General features: G+C 53.7%; 1 protein-coding gene across 5 annotated transcripts; it reads right to left on the bottom strand.

The window, feature by feature from the left end:
- Positions 1-833: 833 nt before the first annotated feature.
- Positions 834-20,029, bottom strand: Kmt5a (lysine methyltransferase 5A). Of its 5 annotated transcripts, none has more exons than XM_047561437.1 (8): positions 19,903-20,029; positions 14,567-14,694; positions 13,015-13,171; positions 9,821-10,040; positions 9,371-9,458; positions 5,081-5,140; positions 3,470-3,660; positions 834-2,590 (listed from the first exon to the last, which is right to left on the bottom strand). In XM_047561437.1, exons 1-8 carry the CDS (start codon positions 19,910-19,912, stop codon positions 2,380-2,382), a joined length of 1,065 nt encoding a protein of 354 aa, XP_047417393.1. In that variant the 5' UTR covers positions 19,913-20,029; the 3' UTR covers positions 834-2,379. The 5 variants fall into 5 exon arrangements, with proteins under 5 accessions (XP_047417393.1, XP_047417395.1, XP_047417396.1 ...); XM_047561439.1 differs by lacking the exon at positions 19,903-20,029 and adding an exon at positions 14,963-15,019; XM_047561440.1 differs by lacking the exon at positions 14,567-14,694 and having other exon boundaries at positions 19,903-19,921.
- Positions 20,030-21,045: the final 1,016 nt, after the last annotated feature.

Genomic DNA, 21,045 nt, shown 5'->3' with positions numbered 1-21,045 from the left:
TGAATCCTGTTAATAGCTAACATTGATCACTGAGAATTATCCATGTGCAAAGTGCTAGTCCAAGTGCTGTTCACATATTAACTTACCAAACCTCACCATCGCCCCAGGTATAGACACATCACTCTCCCTGTCACACAGGAGGAAACTGACCCCTCAGCTCCAGTTCCTACCCCAGGTTACACAGCTAAGCGGCCTGGAGCCAGAGGTTCTGTTCCAGGGCCAGAGTGCCTGGCCACCAGGCCGCGGTCCCCTCCAAGGTGAAAGTACAGTGATACCTGATGACTAGGTCCTTGGGACCCCCTGTAAGGCAGGTAAGCAGACTGCTCCTATTCGATGGACGGGTTTCGACGGGTTTCAGAGAAGTGATCTCTCCAAGGTCACTTCAGCTGATGCTAAGTGCTCAAGTACTGGGACTGAGGGAACTAACACAGGTGGGCGGCGGGGACTGAGATCCAGGCCAGGAGGAGGGCCTCCCAGCACGACAGGCTGGGTTGATGTGCTGAGCCACCTAAGAACTGGGTCTAGTAAATCATACCATCCAAAATGGATGGTGCTGGCTACACGGCAGACCTTGTGCCAGGCTCAACAGGCATTAGATTCGAATCTTCACAAGTGCCCGAGGACCCCCCCACCCCTTACTCGGGTGAGGAACTGAAGAGTTTGGATTTCTAAGGAACCTTCTCAAAATCAGCAAGACTATCTGGATTCCTAGGGCAATCCCCAAAGTTCATTCTCATGTGGGTGTGTGACCCTTTTGTGAAATAAATAGGAAATCAAACCCTATTTATTTCTACTTCTACCTCAGAAAAAGAGAAAGACACATAGTTGGCCTCGCCTGGCAATAAATATTTTAATTTGTTTCATTTTTATGATGACAAATAACTTTCAAGTTTATTTCCTTTTTTTGTTTGTTTGCTTAAATACAAAGCTAAACCACAAACAGGTACAACCAAGACATTTTATCTCACATTTAAATACTCCTGTCGGATCCTCCTCCAATTTGCTGACCACTGACCAGGCTGGTGGGGGTGGGGGAAGACTTTCTTAGGTAGCACCATCATGAGGCCCAGGGTGGGGATAAGGATGAGCACAGGTTCTCACACCTGTCTCCATTCACATTTACCTGGGACCAGGGTGGATAGGAGCCCCAGCCCCATGGACTGAAGGTGGACAGTGCGTGAGAATCAGACCCCTGGGGAGGGAAGAGGAAGCCAGCAACCCCTCCTGCTATCACATTCAAGGTGAGACCTGAGCCGCGCCCTTGCGCCCTGGCTGTGGGCCCTGCCCGCTCCCTGTGCTCGGTCCTGAGCTCTAGGCTCACAATTCGAGTTATGGCTGCGCTTCGCAGGAAGGACACCAGGTGGTCTGACGAACAGAAGGCCTCCACAGCAGGTCTGGAACTTTCAACCCAGCAGAATTGGGCAAGGGGTGGGGGGATAGGGTAAATAATTTCTGGTCCCGCTACAAAACTTTATTTTTGATTAGAATAGAGTACCATCTCAAATCTCTTCTACAAAAACAAAAAAACCCCAAAACAAAACAAAAAAATTGCAACCACTTCACTCACTTCAAGACCTATATACAAGTAAGTTGTTTTCTGTGGTTTTTTTTCCTTTTTTCTTTTTTTTGTTTATTTTTTTTAATTTTTATTATTATTTTTTTTAATAAACTCCGTGTTCACATTTCTATAAAGAATTAACCCGGTTTCAGGAAGCCCTGCCTTGGCAGGGGCAGGGAGCAGCGCTTGTCCCTGCCCGCCTCTAGGGTGACTGCCCACCCTGATGCTTCCGGGTGCCCGGAAGAGCGGCCGCCTGTGGAAGAGAGCGTCTCGGCCCGGCCGTGCCCCGGCCACGGTCAGTAAGCTTTCAGGAAAGCAGAGGGGAAGACTAGCTTACTGCGAAACCTGTTTAAAAAATAGTCATACACTTCGAGGTGCGCCTGTCGAGACGTGAGAACAAGAGCTTGGAGACATCGTCCAGGCAGCGCGGCCCTGCACCCGCCTGTCCTCAGACGCCGGGTGTGGGCCCGTCCTGGCTCTTCACCTGGAGGCAGGCGACACCCGGCTTCCTAGGTCACGTTTGACTCTTTCCTCTAAAACCTGTGCCGAGTCTTTGACTGCATGCACGGGAAGCACAAACGTTCAACTTGTATGCAAAAAGGTACAAAAACAACTAGAATATAAAAGTTTTGGTAATATAAGGCCATCTGTTCAAGTCCACCTTGGAAACCTGTAACAGATATTTAAATACTACAGTGAAAAGGCATCTGAATATACTCTTTAAAAACATCTGAAGTAATCCGCTAAGATTAAGTGTGTAAAAAAAATCATCTCCCTTTGAGGGCTTTTGTCCTTTGAAGCAGGGGCGGCGGGAGGCGGCGTCAATGCTTCAGCCAGGGGTAGGCCTCGATGGAGGCCCGGCTGCGGTCCCCGTAGTCGTACAGCAGCTCCTCCCCCGCCGCGATGTCGCGCGAGGCGATGAGGATGAGGTGGGGCACGCCATCGATGTCGTGCAGCTTGGTCTGGCAGTTCCCGCGCTGGCTGTGGTTGATCAGTCTTCCCAGGCGGTTTGTCTCTCGGGTCGCGTCCACGCTGGCGGGAGGGCGAGAGGGCATCAGATGGATAGAGGCTTTAATCCGGCGGAGCTACGCCTGCCTTGACCCTGGCGGCATGTCAATCTACAGCCAGGTTCTGGGCCATTCAATTCAAAGAGCAGTTTTCTTTTGGGGGAGGTAAGGGGACTGACCCGGGGCGTTTCACTTAGCGAGTTGTTCAGCACCTCGCTGCTGCTGAGGCTGGCTCTGAACTCACCATCCTCCTGCCTCAGGAGGGCTGGGGATGTAGCTCAGAGGTAAACCACTTGCGAGGCACTGGGCTCGATCCTCAGCACCATATAAAAATAAATAAAGGTTATTATTTTTTTAAAGTGATTTTTGAGAACCCAGAGGCCCTGGGTGGGGACTTGGGGTAGATTCCAAATGGCTCCTTATGGAGGTGCGAGAGGCAGCGGCAGAGTTTTGCAAAAAAATAAATGGATAAACACGAGCCCTACTGGGCAGAGCCAGGAAGGAGGATCGGCGATTTCCAGAGCTCTCCAGTCAGAGGCCCTGAGGAGGGAGAGGTCAGGGGAGCTGCCAGCAGGCTTCTGCGCGACACTTCTGCTCCTGGCGGCTCCAGTCCCAAACACGAAAAACAGACAGTGCTGGGCTGGGGCTGGGCTGGGGCTGAGTGGCAGAGCGCTTGCCCAGCACGTGTGAGGCGCTAGGTTCCATCCTCAGCACCACATGTAACTAAGTAAAATAAAGGTCCATTGACAACGAAAAAAACATTAACAAAAACAATAAAGCGCCACATCACAGTTGGATCAAGGCAGCAAGCACCCAACCAAGGCAATGGAGCTCTGTGGCTCTGGCCCTGGGGCCCATCCTCTCTGCCCAGAGGGCAGGAGAGTCGTGCAGAGGGTACACTTACCAGTAGGTTTTGCTCAGATACTGAAAGTAGTACATGTAGCAGCCCGTGGAGGGGTCTTGTGCGTACAGAGCCTCTCGCTTCTTGGCGTCCGTGATCTCAATGAGATCCCCGTGGTATTCCACCACGAAGTCACCCCGGGAGAACTGCTTGGTGGCGATCACACCCCTGCCTTTGCCATCGATGAGGTCAATCTGTCAGGAGTGGACAAGAGTAGGCACTGGCTTATAAGACTGGTGGATGCCACCAAGCCCGGAGGGCTCCTGGGGCCCTGCACCACGTCCTTCACCAGCTTTACTGAGCTCGCCTCAATCAAAATAAAACCCAGCGCTCCTGGTGCACAGCCAGAGGGTTTTACTCGGTGCACACGGCTCTGTGCCCATCTGCAAAGCACTGTTCCATCAGATCCCAGTGATCTGCTAGGTGGGTACTGCCCCAATTTGCAGATGAGGACACCGAGGCTCAGAAAGGCAGAGCCACGTGTCCAAGGCCACACAGCTAGGTGTGGTGTGGTGGGAAGTCAGTCCACAGTGCACTGTGCTCTCTGGGTGAGCACAGGCCTGTGTACCAGCCTCTCCTGCATTCCATCCTTTACCCTCTGTGTTTGTCCTTGCTATGTTACAAATGAAGTCCAAAGGTACCTACTTGAGGGGCCCGAGTCTTAGGTTTGGGTCTGCCTAGATGGTGGGTGGGACAGGAAGCCTTCTGCCCCTGGCTCTGTCCCAATGGGGTGCAGCAGTACTCCCCTCCTGCCAGATCCACCAGTGTTTGAAATACACTAAGAGGGCCAGGGGCGTAGTTCAGTGGTATAGCATGTGCTCAGCATGCGAGAGGTCCTGGGTTCAAGATTAACCTGCCCCTTACACACACACACACAAAAACCTAAGAGAAAAGAAAATGTCCTGAGCCATGCCATGTAGAAAAGAATCTAGGACAAACAGTTTCTCTTTTGAAAAGTCTGCCCAGGCATCTTGCCAAGTGAAAGAAGCCAGATGCAACCAGCTACACACTGTGCAGTTCACAGACGTGGACCGAAGAGTCACTCCTGTGAAGACAGCAGACGGTGGTGGACAGGGGCATGGGTGGCGGGAGGTGGGCACAAGGTACCAGGTTTCCATTTGGGAAGACGAAGCAGCTCTGGAACTAGACAGGGATGATGGCTGCCACACTGAATGTTCTAAACGCCACTGAATGGTTTACTTTAAAACACATGAATATTTTTAGTGTGTGTGTGTGTTTGTGCGTGCATATGTGCGTGTTTCTTGGGATCAAACCCAGGGGTGCTGTACCACTGAGCCACCTCCCCAGTCTTTCTTTTGAGACACGGTCTCACTAAATTGCCCAGGCTGGCCTTGAACTTGCCATCCTCCTGCTTTAGCCTCTTGAGTAGCTGGGCTGACAGGATTGAAGAGTTTAAAAGGTATTTGCACTTTTTAAAAAAGTTTCTCTGGATAACATTTACACACGAAGCCCATCTGTGCTCCCTTCAGGAAACACCTCCTTGACAACAGTCTTCCTCTCTGGCTCTTTGATCTGACTTGTCAGTGATGACAGAGTCAAGGCGCCGGGGCCGCCAGCCGCGTCCTGGCCTCCGAGGGAGGCCGCCGCCCTTACCTTCATGCCTTCTTCCTTCCCGCTTTCGATCAGCTCATCTATTCTCTTCCTTTCTGCAGACTGGGTGGAAAAGAAAAGAGCGGCTTCAGCGTTGTTCTGGGTCACACCACAGGCCGTGGCTGGTCTCTGTGACATGGGCCCCAGTGCAGCCCACGCCCCAAGCACCCTCCCTGTCTCATCACCACCTGTGGGGGACAACTGTCACCTGGATCCAGCTTCACCTGGGGCAGGAGGGACCCAGTGCTGGCCCAAGGACAGAGTGGGGTCTAGGATATCTTGGATCTTAAGTGCCCCAAAGGTCCTTGTGCTCCGGGCTTTGTCCCTGGTGTGGCACTCCTGGAAGGCAGCGAAGCCCTGAGGAGGGAGGACGGCGTGGGGGTCTTCTGGTCACTGGGGACATGCTCTTGAAGGGCACAGGGACCTCAGCCCTTGCCCTTTCTCTCTTCCTCCTGGCCCTGAGGGGAGTGGTTTTGCTGTCACTACTTGCTCCGTGACACGCTGGCTTACCCAAAGCAATAGGGTCAGCTAACAAGGACTGAAACCTTCACGTGTGAGGCGAAAACAAACCATCATGCTACACGCTGACCATCCTGGGCGTGTCACCGCAGCGGAGCGCTGACTGGCAGAGCAGGACGCAGACGTGTTCTACTGGGCCGCGTGGCAGGATTCTAATCCACGTAAACTCAGCTATGGCGTCAGAGGCTGAGCCCTACAGAGAGGACGCCTGTGCCACATCCTCCCCGCTGATCGCCCCGGAGGCCTAGAGGTCTCTGCGCTGCAGGAGCCGCTGCCATGGAGAGGAGGGCCCCCCGCCAGAGGGTCCCCGCGGCCGAGAGGGGCAGCTGGAGCAGCGGCCTCTCCCGTGTAGCTGGTACCCTGCTCCCATCTCCGCCCTAACCTGGGTCTGCTGCTCTCTCCTGCGACACCACGGAACAAGCAGACCACACGAAGACGGACTCGAAGCCGCGGGTTGGCCCTGCACAGCACAGACCTCCACCTGGGTGGAGCCAGCTTGCAGCGGTCTACACATGAGCATGTGCTGGGACCCCGGTAATCAAGACCAGGTCTCTGCAACCCCTAGGGCATCCCACGTCCAACCTGCTCGGCATTCCAAGCCACACCTGTGCTCGTCTGGACACCAACCACGGCCACCTTGCTGGTCTCCTGGCTTTCTTCTGCCACCCGCACCCCATTCCCCGCTCAGCAGCCCGAGGGCTTTTTAAGAAGGTAGATGATCCGCCATTCGGTGTTTACTTAATTGCAAGCACTCGGGTCCCAATGTTGGCTCCTTAACTGTAACAACTTTGCCCCGGTACCTTAAAAAATGTTAACAATGGGAAGCTGGGCAAGGCCTCTGTGGGGACTCTCTGTACTATCTTTGCAACTTTTCTATAAATCTAAGATAATTACAAAATTAAAAGTTCATTTAAAGAAAAACAAAGGTTCTACTGCTACTGGGATGAAACTCAGACTTCCCTCTGTCTGCGAGGTTCTGCAGGATCCAGACCCACCTCCTAGCCCCATGCAACTGCCTGGCCCATGCCCTCGCCCTCCAGCCTCACAGGTGCTCCTCTGAAGGCCCAGTTTGCTCCCGCCATGGGGCCCTTGCACTCGCTGTCCCTCCTGCCCTCACCATTTTTTTTTGTTTTGTTTTTGGTACTGGGGATTGAATCCAGGGGCGCTTAACCACTGTGCCACATCCCCTTTTTTGTATTTTATTTAGAGAGAGGGTGTCGCTGAGTTGCTTAGGGCCTTGCTAAGTTGCTGAGGCTGGCTTTGAACTCATGATCCTCCTCCTCAGCCTCCCAGTTGCTGGAATTACAGGGATGCACCACCATGCCCAGTCCCTCCTGCCCTTCTAGAAAAATGTTTTGCAGTACTGGGGATTGAACCTAGGGGTCCTCTACCACCGAGCTACATCCCCAGCCCTTTTTTATTTTTATTTTGAGACAAGGTCCCATTGAGTTATCGAGGCTGTCCTTGTGACTCTCCTGCTGGGCTTCCTGGATGGCTGGGAGTACAGGCCTACGCCACTGTGCTGGGCACAATGGTCTTTTAAAATGGCACTCATTCCCCACCCGAGTAATTTCCAGGAGCGCAGGGGCCTGCCCTGCTCGGGGCGGAGACTCCTGCCTGGGACACCGAAGAGGAGCGAACCCCTTCAGCAGCCACACGCCCTCCCTCATAATGATGGCGGCATGCAGAGCAGTAGTAAGGGACACACGGGGCAGGCGACGGGCTTTCCTGCTGACACTGACATGGCCTGCAGGAGCCGGGCAGCTAGATGCCCTGAACAGAGGCAGGGAGCTAGAGTCTGGTCCAAGGCCAGGAGCCTGAGGCTGCCAACAGCTAGTTCTGCGCTTCCCAAGGAGGATTCTGGCAGGAACCACGCTGGCCTGTGGCACATGGAGTGGGGCTGGCAGAGCCTGAGAGAGTGAGGTGGGCTGTGAACAAGAGGAGGCGACAGCTCCCAAGCCCAGGGTGGGATCCGGCTCTGGGGCTGGGTGGGGGGACCAGGAAGCGTGTCAGAAGGCGGAGCTCCCTCTCCAGTGTGGCCGCCACCCCTCCACACCAGCCAGCCAGCCACAGGGCCCTCCGCACAGCACCAGGGGGCTGGGCCACCATCCCGGACCCATCCCAGGCTCAAATCCTGCAGCCCTGATTCCTCCCTCCTGCCCTGGCCTGGCCCCTGGACCCAGCTCGCCTTGTCCACTCAGTGAAATGCCAGTTCCACTCCTGCCCACCAGACCAACCTTTTATGCCCCATCCACCTTGGGACCCAGCGTGGGTCAGTTCCTACTGGGTAGTACGGTCAGATCAAAGCCACGCCTCAGACAAGCCCCAGTGGCCACACCCTGGGGCTTTCTTTGCACACTCAAGAGAATACACACCCTGGCCCAAACAGCCATATTATCTGGGACAGAGACAGCCTTACTCCCTGGCCAACAGCAGGCTCACGGCTATGGTCAGCAGTAGCACAGCATTCACTTGGCAGAGCCCCCCACACAAGAAGGGGCACAGCATGGCTTCTGTCCACAACTGGTTCCTGGTCCAGCACCAGGCGAGCTTTCTGTGTCTGCAGTGCCAGCTTTGAGAAGCACATGCACCGGCCCCCCGAGCACCCTCGCCAAGATTCAGCAGAGTCGTGTCACGAGTCACTGCGCCCCTCTCTCCTCCGGACACAGAGCCCTGGCTTTTCATTACAGCAAGGTGAACTCAGGCCCGAGCCCAGCGCTCCTGAGCAGCACACAGAGCTCCAGCCCCGCGGGGCGGAGTTGGCTCTGGCTGGTGCCGCCTTCGCTCTGCAGTGCTGCCTTCGGGAGTGACCCAGCACAGCCTCCCACGGCCTGCAAATGTTTTATAACAGCTCATTCTTGGCCAAAAGAAACTGCCTTTCTCCAGAAATAAAGCCAAAGCAGCTCTCTGGGGTTAGAAAAATGGACCCCTTTTTAATTTCTTTTTTTTTTTTTTTAAACAAAGCCTCCTCAACTAAGAGAGAGAGAGAACATACTAGATCTCTGTATCTACATCTGCAGATTTAACATGAACCGTGCAGGAGTCTGTGAAGGTCAAGATGCTGACACTGCCCAGCTGGGCTTCCTCCTCGGCAGGGAGGTGATCCTGAACACCCAGGCCGAGAGGGCTGTGGGAGAGGGTAAGTGTGTGCTGGGGCCCGGCCACACCCACAGTTCCAGAATGGACGGCAGTGACCACACCCCTGCATCACACATGACGCTGCAGTTCCTTGCCTGGCACACCCTGGTGTGGCTACCACAGGCTGGCTGGCCTTCTTGCATGTTTCCAGTTGGGCGGGAAGTGACCACATTGGGAAGTAATGGGGACAGTCACAGTTAAGGGGCCTTCTGTGTCCCAGACCTCTGAACCCATTTCTTTACTCTCAACAACCCCACCAGGCGCCACTTCATCTGCTCATCCTACAGACGCACGCATGTGTCAATGGGTAGGTGACCAGCCTGAGCTTACACAACCAAAAAGTGGTTCCAACCACGCTCTTTACTACCCTGCATGACAACATGGGAATGTCTAGACAAGCCTCTGAAGGAGAAGTGGCCTTCCTCATGTTCCAGACTCCAAATGGCTCTGGAAGAGGGGCCCTGAGAGCACCTGCTTTCTGTGCCACAGGCTGCAGGCTGAGCTCCTTGGAACGCCTCCCGCGACCCTAGCACACTCTGCTATGACAATGAGGGACAACGAGGCCACAGAGACAAGCAGCCTGGCCCAAGACAGCACAAAGTCCCGGCCCCGGTACGACCACGTGCCCGCCTCTACCTGCAGCTCAGCCTTGCTCTTCCTGGAGCTCCTGCGGACTGGGTAGAAATCTGTGAGCTTGCGGTTCTGCTGCGTTTTTCCTTGAGCTCTGGGCAGGAAGAGAAAAGGCACCTCAGGACTGAGACCACACCCACACACCTCCTTAGGAGGCGGCTCCTCAGACAAGTCACTCGACACCTTTGTCCTTTGTCCACTGGGGCCTGATGGAACGTCCGCTCACCTGCCCAGGGGGCCTCAGAGATAGTTTTAAGGACAGACTGCCTACTCTCACCAGGGAGGGACAGGAAGAGCAGGCATGAACTTGGCTCAGGAAGAGACCTCAGGGGTCTGAGCCTCTGCCCTGACAGCAGCTGAGAAGGTGGATGCTTCACCCCAGTGGGCACCGGGGCTCCTGGAGGTCACAGGAACCAAACTGCCCTGCTCTGGGAGGAGGGCTGGAGGGGGACTTACTTTTTCCGAGGGGCCTGTTTTCCCTTGAGGGGCTTTTTCAGAGCCTGCTTGGCAACGGCTGCATTGGTTGAATCACAAGACGAGGCTGGAGTTTTTGGAGTTTCTGCTGCTTCAGATTTTTGGTTTGGAAAAGGTGCCAGGGGACCTCTCCTGGCGTCTTTGATCTTCTGTTCCTCCGACTTCACGGAGCTTCGTATGGCGTTCCCAGCATTTCTTTTCTCTGCAGTGGAGGGGGGAAAAGACAGGGGTTTATGCTCTACTCTGTCTCCCAACCTTCAGACAGAGGATCAAGGGAGCATCCAGAGCAGGGCCCAGCCCCCGGGGCCAGTGCCCACCAGCCATCAGGGCGGAAGCGCCCGGCTCTACTCTACCCACCCGGCAGAGGATTTGGCTGTCTCCTGACGCAGGAGAAGGCCTGGGAAGCCCCACCGACGGCAGCGCTGCCAGGAGCACCCAAGGAACCGATTTTAGGAATTGGGTTTCAGATCCCAGAAAACAAGCTCAATTCCTAAAGCACACAGCTGCTGGTCGACACAAGTGAGGGGACTGGAGAAACTCTTCCCAAGCACTGCTCCACATGCATCCTTTCACACTTAGCAAAACAAGTTCCTCTTCTCTCTTTCTTTCTTTCTGTGGTGCTGGGGATCCAACCCAGGGCCTCAAACATGCTGGACAAGCACTCTACCACCAAACTACACACCTGGTTCTTTTGAATTTTTATTTTGAGACAAGTTCTCACTAAACTGCTGAAGCTGACTTTGAACTTGTGATCCTCCTGCCTCAGCCTCTCAAGTAGCTGGGATTACAGGCGTGTGCCGCTGCGCCTAACAAGTTCCCGACCAAAGGGGGTTGAAGCCTCAAGTTCCCAGTGGCTCTCAGCATGGACAGGCTGGCGAGCTGAGATGCACTACAAATGTGTTCTTGACAAGTCTGGAGCCCCAGCATTAGAGAACAATTTTCTTTAATGATTTACTTTTTAAAATAAGTAATATATTGCTGGTAGGAATATAAAACGGCACAGCCACTTTGGACAACATTTTGGCAGTTCCTCAAAACATTAAACACAGAATTACCATAGGACCCAGCCATTCTCCTCTTAGGTAACTACTTGAGACAATTAAAAACATATGTCCATACAAAAGTCTGTACACGAATGTAGCAGCTCATTCATAATAGCCAAAAAGTGCAAACAACTCAAATGTCCATTGACAAGCAAATGATTAAACAACATGGTCCGTCCACATGGTGGACTGCAACTCAGACACAGGAAGGAACGAAGCACATCATGCTACAACGCAGACGAGCCTTGAAAACGTCACACTGCATGAAAGAGCCAGACACAGAAGGCTGCGTTACGTGACTCCACTGATCCCAAATGACCACAGCAAAGAGAGACAGAAAGCAGCGATGGCTGCCTGAGGATATGGGGGTCAGAAGTGGAAGACTGACTCCTCGTGGGTTCCTTTCCCTTTTTTTTCAGTTGTAGACAGACACAATACTTTTATTTTAATTACTTAGTTTTAAGTGGTGCTGAGGATCAAACCCAGTGCTTAAGCCGTGCCAGGCAAGCGCTCTAGCACTGAGCCACAAGCCCAGTCCTCACGGGTTTCTTTCAAGGTGATGAAGATCTTCCGGACTTAGACAGGGATAATGGGTGCACAACTCTGTGGCTATCCGAAAACCACTGAACTGTACATTTAAAATGATCGACTTCACGACGTATGAACATAGTTCAATAAATAAATGACTATAGCCATCCAGATCATCTTCACTCCTTTACATGCCTTCTTGAGCAGAGCCAGAGGGAACTGGGGACACTGTGGCAGGGGTAACCCCTGGAGTGCACTGTGCCCATGAATATCGCCCCTGCAGTCACTCTGCCATGAAAGAATCAGGTGTGAGAGTCACTCTGCCATGATGGAATCAGGGGTGAAAGACTGGCCCTTAGAAGTCTCCAAAGTGCATGTGACTCCAAATTTAATCACTGCCATTTGGTAACACCATGAACAAAATAAATGAGCTTATCTGAGATAATATCCATTCTGCCCTATCCCAAAACAGATATGAGGCTGGCTGGCTACCACACGTGTCCCTTCCCCACACCTGAGTGGCGGGTGCTATTTTAAGTGCTACAGGGACAGGGATGAGTTAGGACATGGTGCTGGCGGTGGGGAAAACTCATCTAGAGCATGTTCCAAAGCCCTTCTGCATCAACGATGAAATCGATCCTCTAGATAGCCTGCAAGTGAGGTAGGACTCCTCCCGCTCCCAACTTATAGAGGAGACAACTGAGGCTCACTGAAGCGCAGGATCCTCCTTCCAAATGGCAGTTAGGATTAAAACCCGACTCATCTGAGATAGACTAAAATAGTATCACTCTGTGCACTGAGGGAAATCAAGCTGAGGGCAGGCTCCTGCCCCATCCCTGGTTCTCGGATCTGGTCCTTATGACATTATCTGTTGGCAAATACAAAGCTTCCCCCACGGAGCTGCTGGGAGCCAGAGGCTCTGCTCCTGTCTGGCAAGTTTTAGCTAGTTGGGAAAGAACTCACTCTCCCCACTGAAGTTTCAAAAGAGAATATTTGGATAAGAGCAAGATTCTGATAGGGTTCAGCTTGCCTGTAGACCAGACAGAATTTTCCATAACCATGGCATTAATTAATTAATTATTTTGAGTGCTGAGGCTCAAACCCAGAGTCTGGTGCATACTAGACAAGCACTCTACCACTGAGCTAAACCCAGCCCTCATTCAGTATCTTATTTCGACATCTTGTTGCAGAGTCAGCTGCTTCAGAGAGTAACACTGAACATTTGGGTTGGCCCACCAAAGGGAACAACGTTGGTCCCCTGCATTTACATAGCATACAATCACCGTGTCTGCACAATCTACACTTTTCACACGTATGAGGCTCTCTAATTACAGGTCAGGTGCACTAGTTTGGCAACTTGGCAAGACAAGCTGAAGGATATGCTAACTCTTGCGAGGGAAGGGAGAAGCTGTCAGACCCACAGGGCACACACCCTGGGACAGGCCACTTCTTTCCCTGTATTTCTTAGCAGAAAGAGGGAACATGGTTCAAATTTCTCAAATTTGGGATCGGAAAGGCTGGATAAACATACACTAATATGTCCTCACAAAGGAGAGGGTTGCTGCAACCTAAGCAGCTAAGAATAAGACCATTTTGAAGGCTTACCTTCTCGCTTCCTGTAGATTCCAGCTAATGGTTTCCCCTGGCATTTGACTTCGTGATGTGCAACTGAGTTCTCTTCCTGAAGGGGGGAACGCAATCCAGAGCATTTGTTCGGGCTCATGTAGGAATAGATCTTTGATTGCCCGGCAAATACGTTCTCCTAAAAAGACAAATGTGTATTCTGAAAGAGGCTTGAAAAAGAAAAAGATCCCACAGCATATAAGGGGAAATAAGAATACAAAAAACTGCAGGGTGTGGTGGCACACGCCTGTAATCCCAGCGACTCAGGAGGCTAAGACAGGAGGATCACAAGCTCAAAGTCAGTCTCAGCAACTTCGCAAAACCCTGTCTCGAAATAAAAAATAATTCTAGGGGCTGGGGATATGGCTCAGCTGGTAGAGTATTTGTCTTGCAAGATCAAGGCCCTGGGTTCAATTCCCAGCACCAAAAAAAAAGAAAAAAAAGAAAAAAATAATTTTAAAAAGGGACTGGAAATGCAGTTCAGTGGTAAAGGGCCCCTGGGTTCAATCTCAGGTACCAAAAAAAGGGGACAAAAGACAAATGACATCATCTATCAACAACTAAGCTACAAGGGGATGCCAGCCCCAGTTCTCAGGAGAGCACTGGAAGGGTTAGAATTCCCCAGGTCCAAGAACACATGAGGTCTCCAATTCTGGTGGCATCCAGCCAGCAGGAGAACCAGTCGTATACCAAGGCCTACATAGGACAGAGCAGACCTACCGGCATCATGGAGGTCCAAATGGCCCAAGGAAAACTTACTGGGAATATGGAGGACTGGGCTGAGCTCAGAAGCTAACTTCCCTGGCAGGAGCAGCAACTCTAACATAGAAACGGGCCTCAGGGAACGCGATTAATCACTTGGTCCTGAGGGCAGCTGGGAGAGCTGGGAGGGCTTGTCGTGTTGCCTGAGCCTCCTACGTGCCCAGCCTGCCCTCTCTCAAATCACCATGGCCCAGCCTCCTCCCTGGGCTGTGGTTGGCAGATTCTCCAGGGTGGTGAGGGAGGCTAATGAAAGCAGAGAAGGGCCAGGACATTTAGGGTCGTCACCCTATGGCAAACCGCACCTCGACTACTAACAGTGGACAGGCTGGTACAGGGTTAGGGCACAGGTCACTGCCGGTCCCTGGGTGTGGGGCCTCTCCTCCCAGTGAGCACACAGGGGGAGGGCTTCCCCAGAAACAATGCGGGCCTTGCTGCCTGGGGAGCCACCAAACGCCAAGTCAGCGAACCCGCGAGCTTGCTGGGGGACCCAGGCAGGCCCCGCACACCCTGGGAAGGCGGCCACCCCTGAATACGTCGAGTCTCGGGGAGTGGAAAGCCACATTAAGCCACCGCCAAACTTTTTCGAGGTCAATCCCTGCCAGGGTCATGGCGGAGCCGAGCGCGGCCGCCACTCCCAGCCAGGCGGCAGAAGAGGAAGCTGCCCGGCCGGGCGCCCCAGGGCGGCGCGGGCGGGGGCCCGGGTGCGACCACGTGCTCGCGGCCCGGGCCGGTCCGGCGGGCGCCGCTGAGTGCGGGGAGGGTGCCTGCTTACCCCGTTGGTGCGGGGCCTCCCCGGGCCCCTCCGCTCCACCATCTCCGGGCCCGGGGCCGTCGCTGCCACCGCCACCGCCGCCGCCGCCGCCGCCGCCTCCACCGCGCGGGGCTTGGACATCTTCCTGCCTGGAGAGGGGGACCCGGGGGAAGCGGGGGAGGGGGCGCTCAGGGCGCGGCGGGGCGGGGAGCGGGGCCTCCCGGGCCGGGCGCCGCGGCGGCGCCTCCCGCCGCAGCCATGTTTCGAGGGCCCGGCGGCGGTGGGCCGCCCGGGCCGCCGGGAGGCAGGGGCCGGCCGGCCGGGCCGGGCCGGGGCCCGCGTCGCCCTCCCGCCGCCCGGCCCGGCCGGGCCCCGTGCGCCGCCCGCCCCCCGCGCGGCCGGGCCCGACACACCCACCTGCAGCCCGGCCAGGCCCATGGCGGCGCGCCCCGCGCCCTCGCCGCCGCCGCCGCGGCCCGGCCACCAGCGCTGCCGCTGCCGCTGCTGCTGCTGCTGCCGCCGCCACCAGCGCCGCCGCGGCGCCCCGGGGAAGGGCCGGCGGCGCCCCACGGCGCCCCCTTCCCCCATGGCCTGCGAGGCAGGGCGGGCACCCGCGCGCCGCGGCAGCCCCGGGCCGCCCAGGGCGAGGCACGCAGGAGAGGCGCTGGCGGCGCGTCCTCCGCGGCCCGCTCGCCGCCGCCGCCCACCGTCCGGCTCCCCGCCCGGGGAGGGGGCTGGCAGGGGCGGCGCTGCGAGGCTCCTCGGAGGGCGGGAGGGACGGAGCGGGGAGGGGCGGGGCGCGGCGGGGGAGGGGGAGGCGATCCGGACTCGGGCGCGCCCCCTCGCGCGCGTCCTCAGCCACTGGGCGAGGACCGGTGCGAAACACCGGAATGACGGCAGGCTCCCCGCCCGCCGGGGCCGCTCGCGGGTGCCACGATGTGCTGGGAGCCCGGCCCGTGCCTGGCGAAACCAGCAGCGGTGTACGCGCGAGGCGAGGGCCTTGGGTGCGCCCGGAGCTGTGCTCACTGACGTCTCTAGAGACACGTCAAACTCCCCGCCAGTCCGCGGGGCCAGGCACTGTCGCCATCTCAGTTAAAGATGGGGATGCTGAGGTTAAAGGGCTGGGCAGGAGTTCGCCCACAGCCACAGAACCAGGAAGTGACTGGCTAGGTGTCAAACCTAAGCGCTCTGTACTTGGCTGATAGGAGGCCTGAGGAAACAAGGCCTTAGCTTGTAATGATAAGTTTGCTGGGCGCTTCCTGGCATAGTTATCTCAACAGCTTCATGAAGGTAGACACCATTATGAACTCTTTTCTACAGATGGGGAAAATAAGCATCAGAGAAGTGAGGAGTATGGCCAGATCTCACAACTAGAAATGGGCCTCTAGCCCAGGCCAACAGACCCTGGAGACTGCTCTCCAAGCCACTAACCTTCCCTTTACAGATGAGGCAACTGAGCTTAGGAGGAGCAAATGGGGTTGCAGAGGGTGTACCAGGTCACCTTGTGCTCCTGCCTGGTCCCCCATGAGAAAATGTCCAGGTAGACAGGGTTCCAGGCACTTGATGGCTGTCTCTGCAGAGCTCACTGCCTTGTGCCGTAGTTGCTAGAGCTGTGGGCCCACAGCCAAAAATTTGTCACTGTATTTGTGCAAAGTCATAGATGCAAACAAGGTACTTCAAGATGTCCAGCTCTTACTGCCTGGGTTTCTCTCACTGTACCTGCCCCAATGATGCTTTGTGGCCATGGCCAAGGCACTTCCCCAGGCTGGCCCTCATCTTCCTCATGGGTAAAAACCAAGAACCTTTCATTCCATTATGTATCCAAGGCAGCTTCCAACATATACAGGTAAACGAATGGCTGCAGCCACATCTCTGCTTTGCCTCCCACCAGAAGGGATAGGACTGAGTAGGACTAAATGACAGGACACCATTCAGGGCAATGCCTCCCCAGCTAACTCAGGCTTTAACATCATCAAGACAGGGTCCCACCCTGACCCTTAACTCCAGCATGGTAGGGCATTCTGCCCATGCCCTCTGCTGAGTCTATCATGCTTAAATACCCGGGATGAGGAAGAAAGAGGATTCCAAAGCGACACTCTGACATCCAGCCACTTGGAAGTGTCTGTACATCTACAGAGCATATTTGCAGTTTGCTGTTAAATTACAATGGGAATCCTGGCTCTAGAGAAGGAAGTAGCCATACAAATCATTCTGTGCACTTCACATTACTGTCCTAACCCCTTCTCAATCTCCACACTGATGGCCACAGCGCTCACCAAACATTAGTCCCTAAATGCAGGGGATACATTACAAGTCTAGCACCAATTCCTCTAAGTAAAGCTTGAGTACCCAGAATAAGTAAATGCAAATCATTCAGTGTAAGTATTAAAACAGTCCTTCCCTTTTCTGTCTGTTTATGTGTCTAACATATATACCCATCAATGGAAATACCGATGCTTCATTTTGCCCAGGATTTTATAGAAATATAATGCAACAGTGATATTACTAGTAACTAACACTTATTGAGTGTTTATGTGCTAGGCCCTGAAATATTGCATTATTTAATTTAAATGTCCCAGTAACTTATGAGAAGGAACTATCATTCCTATTTCACAGATGCGGAAATTGAGGCTCAGTGCAAATAAATCACTTGTCTAATAGTTCCATAACTATAGAAAGAGATGACACTGGGTGGGATCTGAAACTAGTTCTGTTAGATAAGCATATTTTACCAAAGAATGTATATAGCTTCTCTTGAATCCAAATGCTAACATACTGATTCATTCATTCAACAAACATTTATTGGATACCTACTTTGTTTCAGGCCTTGTGCTAAGGATATGGCAGTGAACACAAAAATAGGTGGGGCATGGTGAGGCAGGGGGGTCACCCTGGCACTGCTGGTGACCTTCTAGGTCACAGTGACTACTGTGGATTTGATCCTGGGAGCAATGGGAAGGTTGGGGAAGGAGAGAGGAGTGAGGGTCACATGCTAGAAATCTGTATTCTTGGGGACTACTTTACCCTGTGAAGGGATAATGAACGGGAAATGGTCACAATACAAGAAGAACAATTTGAAAGGGCCGTTTGACAGTGGCAGAGGAGATAAGAAAAGTAGATGGACTGATCCTCCTCAAGCTAAAATACTTGGGGTTGTAAATAGCTACATGACTAAAATTTTAAAACCAGCTGGGTGTGGAGGCCCATGTCTGTAATTCGAGCAACTCAGGAGGCTGAGGCAGAAGGATCTCAAGTTCCAGGCCAGCCTGGACAATTTAGTGAGACCCTGTCAAAATAAAAAAATAGAAAAGGGCTAGAGATGTGGCTCATTGGTTAAGAGCCCCGGGTTCAATACCCAGTACCACAAAAATAAATAAAACTTCAAAACCAGAGAGGAGTCGACTAGTATCTGAACAGTTTGTGTAACTTGCTGGGGCTTCTCAAAGTGAACTGCAAGTCTGAAACAAAGAATGATTTTCTAGAAGATAAACCTGACCTTTTCTTTTGTTATGCTGTAAATAATTTGGTGTTTACAATCCTAAATATCCAATTCACTAGTTTGCAAGAGTAGTGAAGCCTAAGAAACAGATAAGTACTAATCCTGGGGTCAATTGAGACAGTGAGAATCTCTAACCAATAATTACGAAGGTGATTTGCAAGCCTACCATGGTAGAAGCTGGAAAACTTTGACCTTCACGTAGGCTAATTAAGGGAGGTGGGGGATGGAATAAGCAAAGGCACAGTATGGCTAGTCTGGAAGGTGGCTGGACTGCAGGTTCCACCTCTGAAAAATGGGAATAACATTTATATAAATAACATTTATATGTTACACTGCCTGGTCCTCAATAATTATTATTTTAAGTATTTTAATGATAGATGATTAGTTCCCCCCATAGATTAATTAAAGCACTTTTTTTCTTTCTTTCTTTTTTAATGCACTACTCTTGAAACCGGTAGTTTAAATGTTTTTGCAGTGATGGGAAAAACAAACCAGAGAATCAGTTTTATTAAGACTTGTCAGATGAGTATACTTTTAGATGGTTAACACTTTTTTAGGAAAAATATGAGTTTTAATTTTCTCTGAATTGGGTTACAAAGAAGAAGTTCACTAGGCCTCATTCCTTCACTAGAATCTAGGGAAGTCTAGTCCTGTGCAGTAGCCACTCCTGTAAACCCAACTACTACTGAAGCAGGAGGCTCACAGGTTGGAAGCCAGCCTGGGCAACTCACCAATACTCTCTCTCAAAATAAAAAATAAAAAGTGATGGGGAAGTGGCTCAGCAGTAAAGCGCCTAGGGGCTCAATTCTCAGTACTAACAAAATAAATTAGTAAATCCCTGGGGAAGTCTTGTCCCAAAAGACCCTACATGGATGCTGACAGAATAAATGATGCAATCGAGTGTAGGGCCTGAAAACAAAGGGGCCCCATAAAGATCTGCTGAACGAATCGTGCTTTATTAAATTATTATTGCTACAGGGAGCACACTACAGTAAGCCAAATTACTACCAACGCACGATGCCTTGGGATTTGGAGAACAATATAATACTACAACTCGGTTTTAAAAAATAGTAATTCTAGTCACCTGTCACGCCTAAGTTTTTGGCCCTTGAGCGTGCAGGAGACATAGCCGCTGGAAATGACCAGCGGTTGGAGAGCTCTTTGCCGCATAACGTGGGCTCCACTGTCCTGACAGCAAACTAAGTATGCAAAGATGGACTTAAGGCAGGGACGTCGCCGGCCGCGGCTGCACAAGCCCACCCACGCCCTCCGCGGTGGGCTGGAGTCCTGGCCGGCGTCTGGGCGGAGGGCTGCTCCGGGAGGTGCCGGGGACACATTTCCCCTCCAAGTGTGCCAGCGGCCGGCCCTCGCCCCGCGGCGCAGAGCTGACTCAGGGCGTGGGGAGGAGGGTGCCGGCCGCCGCGCTCCCCAGAGGCCGGCCACGGGTCTGCGCCCTCGCCTCGGTCCCTTCCTGCCCCTCGACGGACGCCCCCAGGTGGGCGAAGCCTCGCCCCCCACTCCCTCAGGACAATCGCAACCGTTCCCGGAGGTGCCCCGGTCTTCAGTTTCCAAAGGGCGCTGACATATGGCTGTGCCGCCTCTGGAGAGGCAGGCCAGTGGGCGCCGCACCGGAGAGGAAACCGAGGCGCCGCGGGGGAGGCGCTTCTGCGGGCTCCCAGAGCAGGGGCAGGGGGCAGGGGGCGGGGAGCGGGCGGGGAAGGTTCTGTGGCAGCCCCTTCCCCCGGGTCCCCGCGCTCCACCCGCAGGAGGGCGCCACCTCGCCGCCGCTCCCGCCGCCACCGGCTCCCTCCTGGGGACCCCCACCCCCGCCCCTTGCGCTGGCCACCCGAGCAAATACCTCTAGCCATGGCCCGGCTCTGTCACCGCCTGGATCTCCCGGGAAACCGAGCTTTCGAAAAAAGTTGCAACAACTGTAGCCAACTGCTCCGGCGAGCTGCAGCTGCTCACCCTGATTGGCGCCGCCGCCCGCCTCTCCGCAGGCTGCAGGGCGTGATAGGCGAACTCGTGCGAGAGCCCGCCCTTCTCCCCGCCTCCCCGCCGGGGGCGGGGCCAGCGGCCGCACTTTCTACAAACGCTTTCGGGACAGGTCCCGGCGGAGGAGGTGGGAGGGGGTTTAAATTTGACCGTCTCCTGGCGCTGATTGGCTGCGGTGGAAGGACAGCTGAACTGCCATTGGGGGACCGCAAGCTCCTCCCTCTCTCGGTGCTGAAGCTCCGCCTCGGTTACTTTAGTCACGCGGCTGGAGGTCCGGGCTAAGTGGACCTGATCTGGGACTTCCGGTTCTTCTTGGTCTTGACCGGAACCCGACCTTTGACCCCTGCACCTCGCCTTATGACCTGGGAATCCTAGCTCCTCCAGTTTGACATCTCCAACACCTCGACCTCCCCGGAAGTTTGGTTCATTCATTCCTAGGTTAGAAAGGTTTGAGCCGGGTACTTTGGTGCATACCTGTAATCTCAGCTACTTAGGAGGCTGAGGCAGGAGAATGGCAAGTTCAAGTCCAGCCTGGGCAATTTAGTGAGACCCTGTCTCTAAAAAATGCAAAAAGGACTGGGAATGTAGCTCATTGGTAAAACTCGCCTAAATTCAATCCCCTGGGGGAAAAAAAAAGAAATGGTAGTAAGGAATGAGGGCGTAGCTCAATGATAGAACTTGTGCCTAGCATACGTAAGACCCTGGACTCCACACCAGCACCACAAAAAATAATAATTAAAAAAATCTACTTTCCCCAGTACTTTCACAAATGCGGGGGGCCGGGGGGGGGGGGGGCGGTTACTGGAGATTCCACTCAGGGACTTTGGTATCTTATCACTAAGCCACATCCCCAGCCCTTTTTCTTTATTTTGAGACAGGGACTCACTAAGTTGCTTAGGACCTTGCTTCATTGCTGAGGCTGGTTTTGAACTTGCAGTCCTCCTGCCTCAGCCTCCAGAGTCACTGTGATTACAGTCCTGTGCCATGTACCTGGCCGTAAAAGGTA

Source organism: Sciurus carolinensis, chromosome 8 (genome assembly GCF_902686445.1).
Source record: "Sciurus carolinensis chromosome 8, mSciCar1.2, whole genome shotgun sequence".
NCBI lineage: Eukaryota > Metazoa > Chordata > Mammalia > Rodentia > Sciuridae > Sciurus > Sciurus carolinensis.
Note: the sequence above shows the minus strand (reverse complement) of the source record. Positions and strands in the feature narration are given on the sequence as shown.

What these genes read in the sequence shown, in the direction of transcription:
- Kmt5a (XM_047561435.1), bottom strand. Translation starts at nt 15,133, where the DNA reads ATGGGGGAAGGGGGCGCCGTGGGGCGCCGCCGGCCCTTCCCCGGGGCG. An exon ending in TGGGCCTGGCCGGGCTGCAG is followed by an intron (nt 13,172 to 14,962) that starts GTGGGTGTGTCG and finishes TTGTCTTTTTAG; the next exon opens with GAGAACGTATTTGCCGGGCA. An exon ending in GGAAGGAAGAAGGCATGAAG is followed by an intron (nt 3,661 to 5,080) that starts GTAAGGGCGGCG and finishes CACTCCTGACAG; the next exon opens with ATTGACCTCATCGATGGCAA.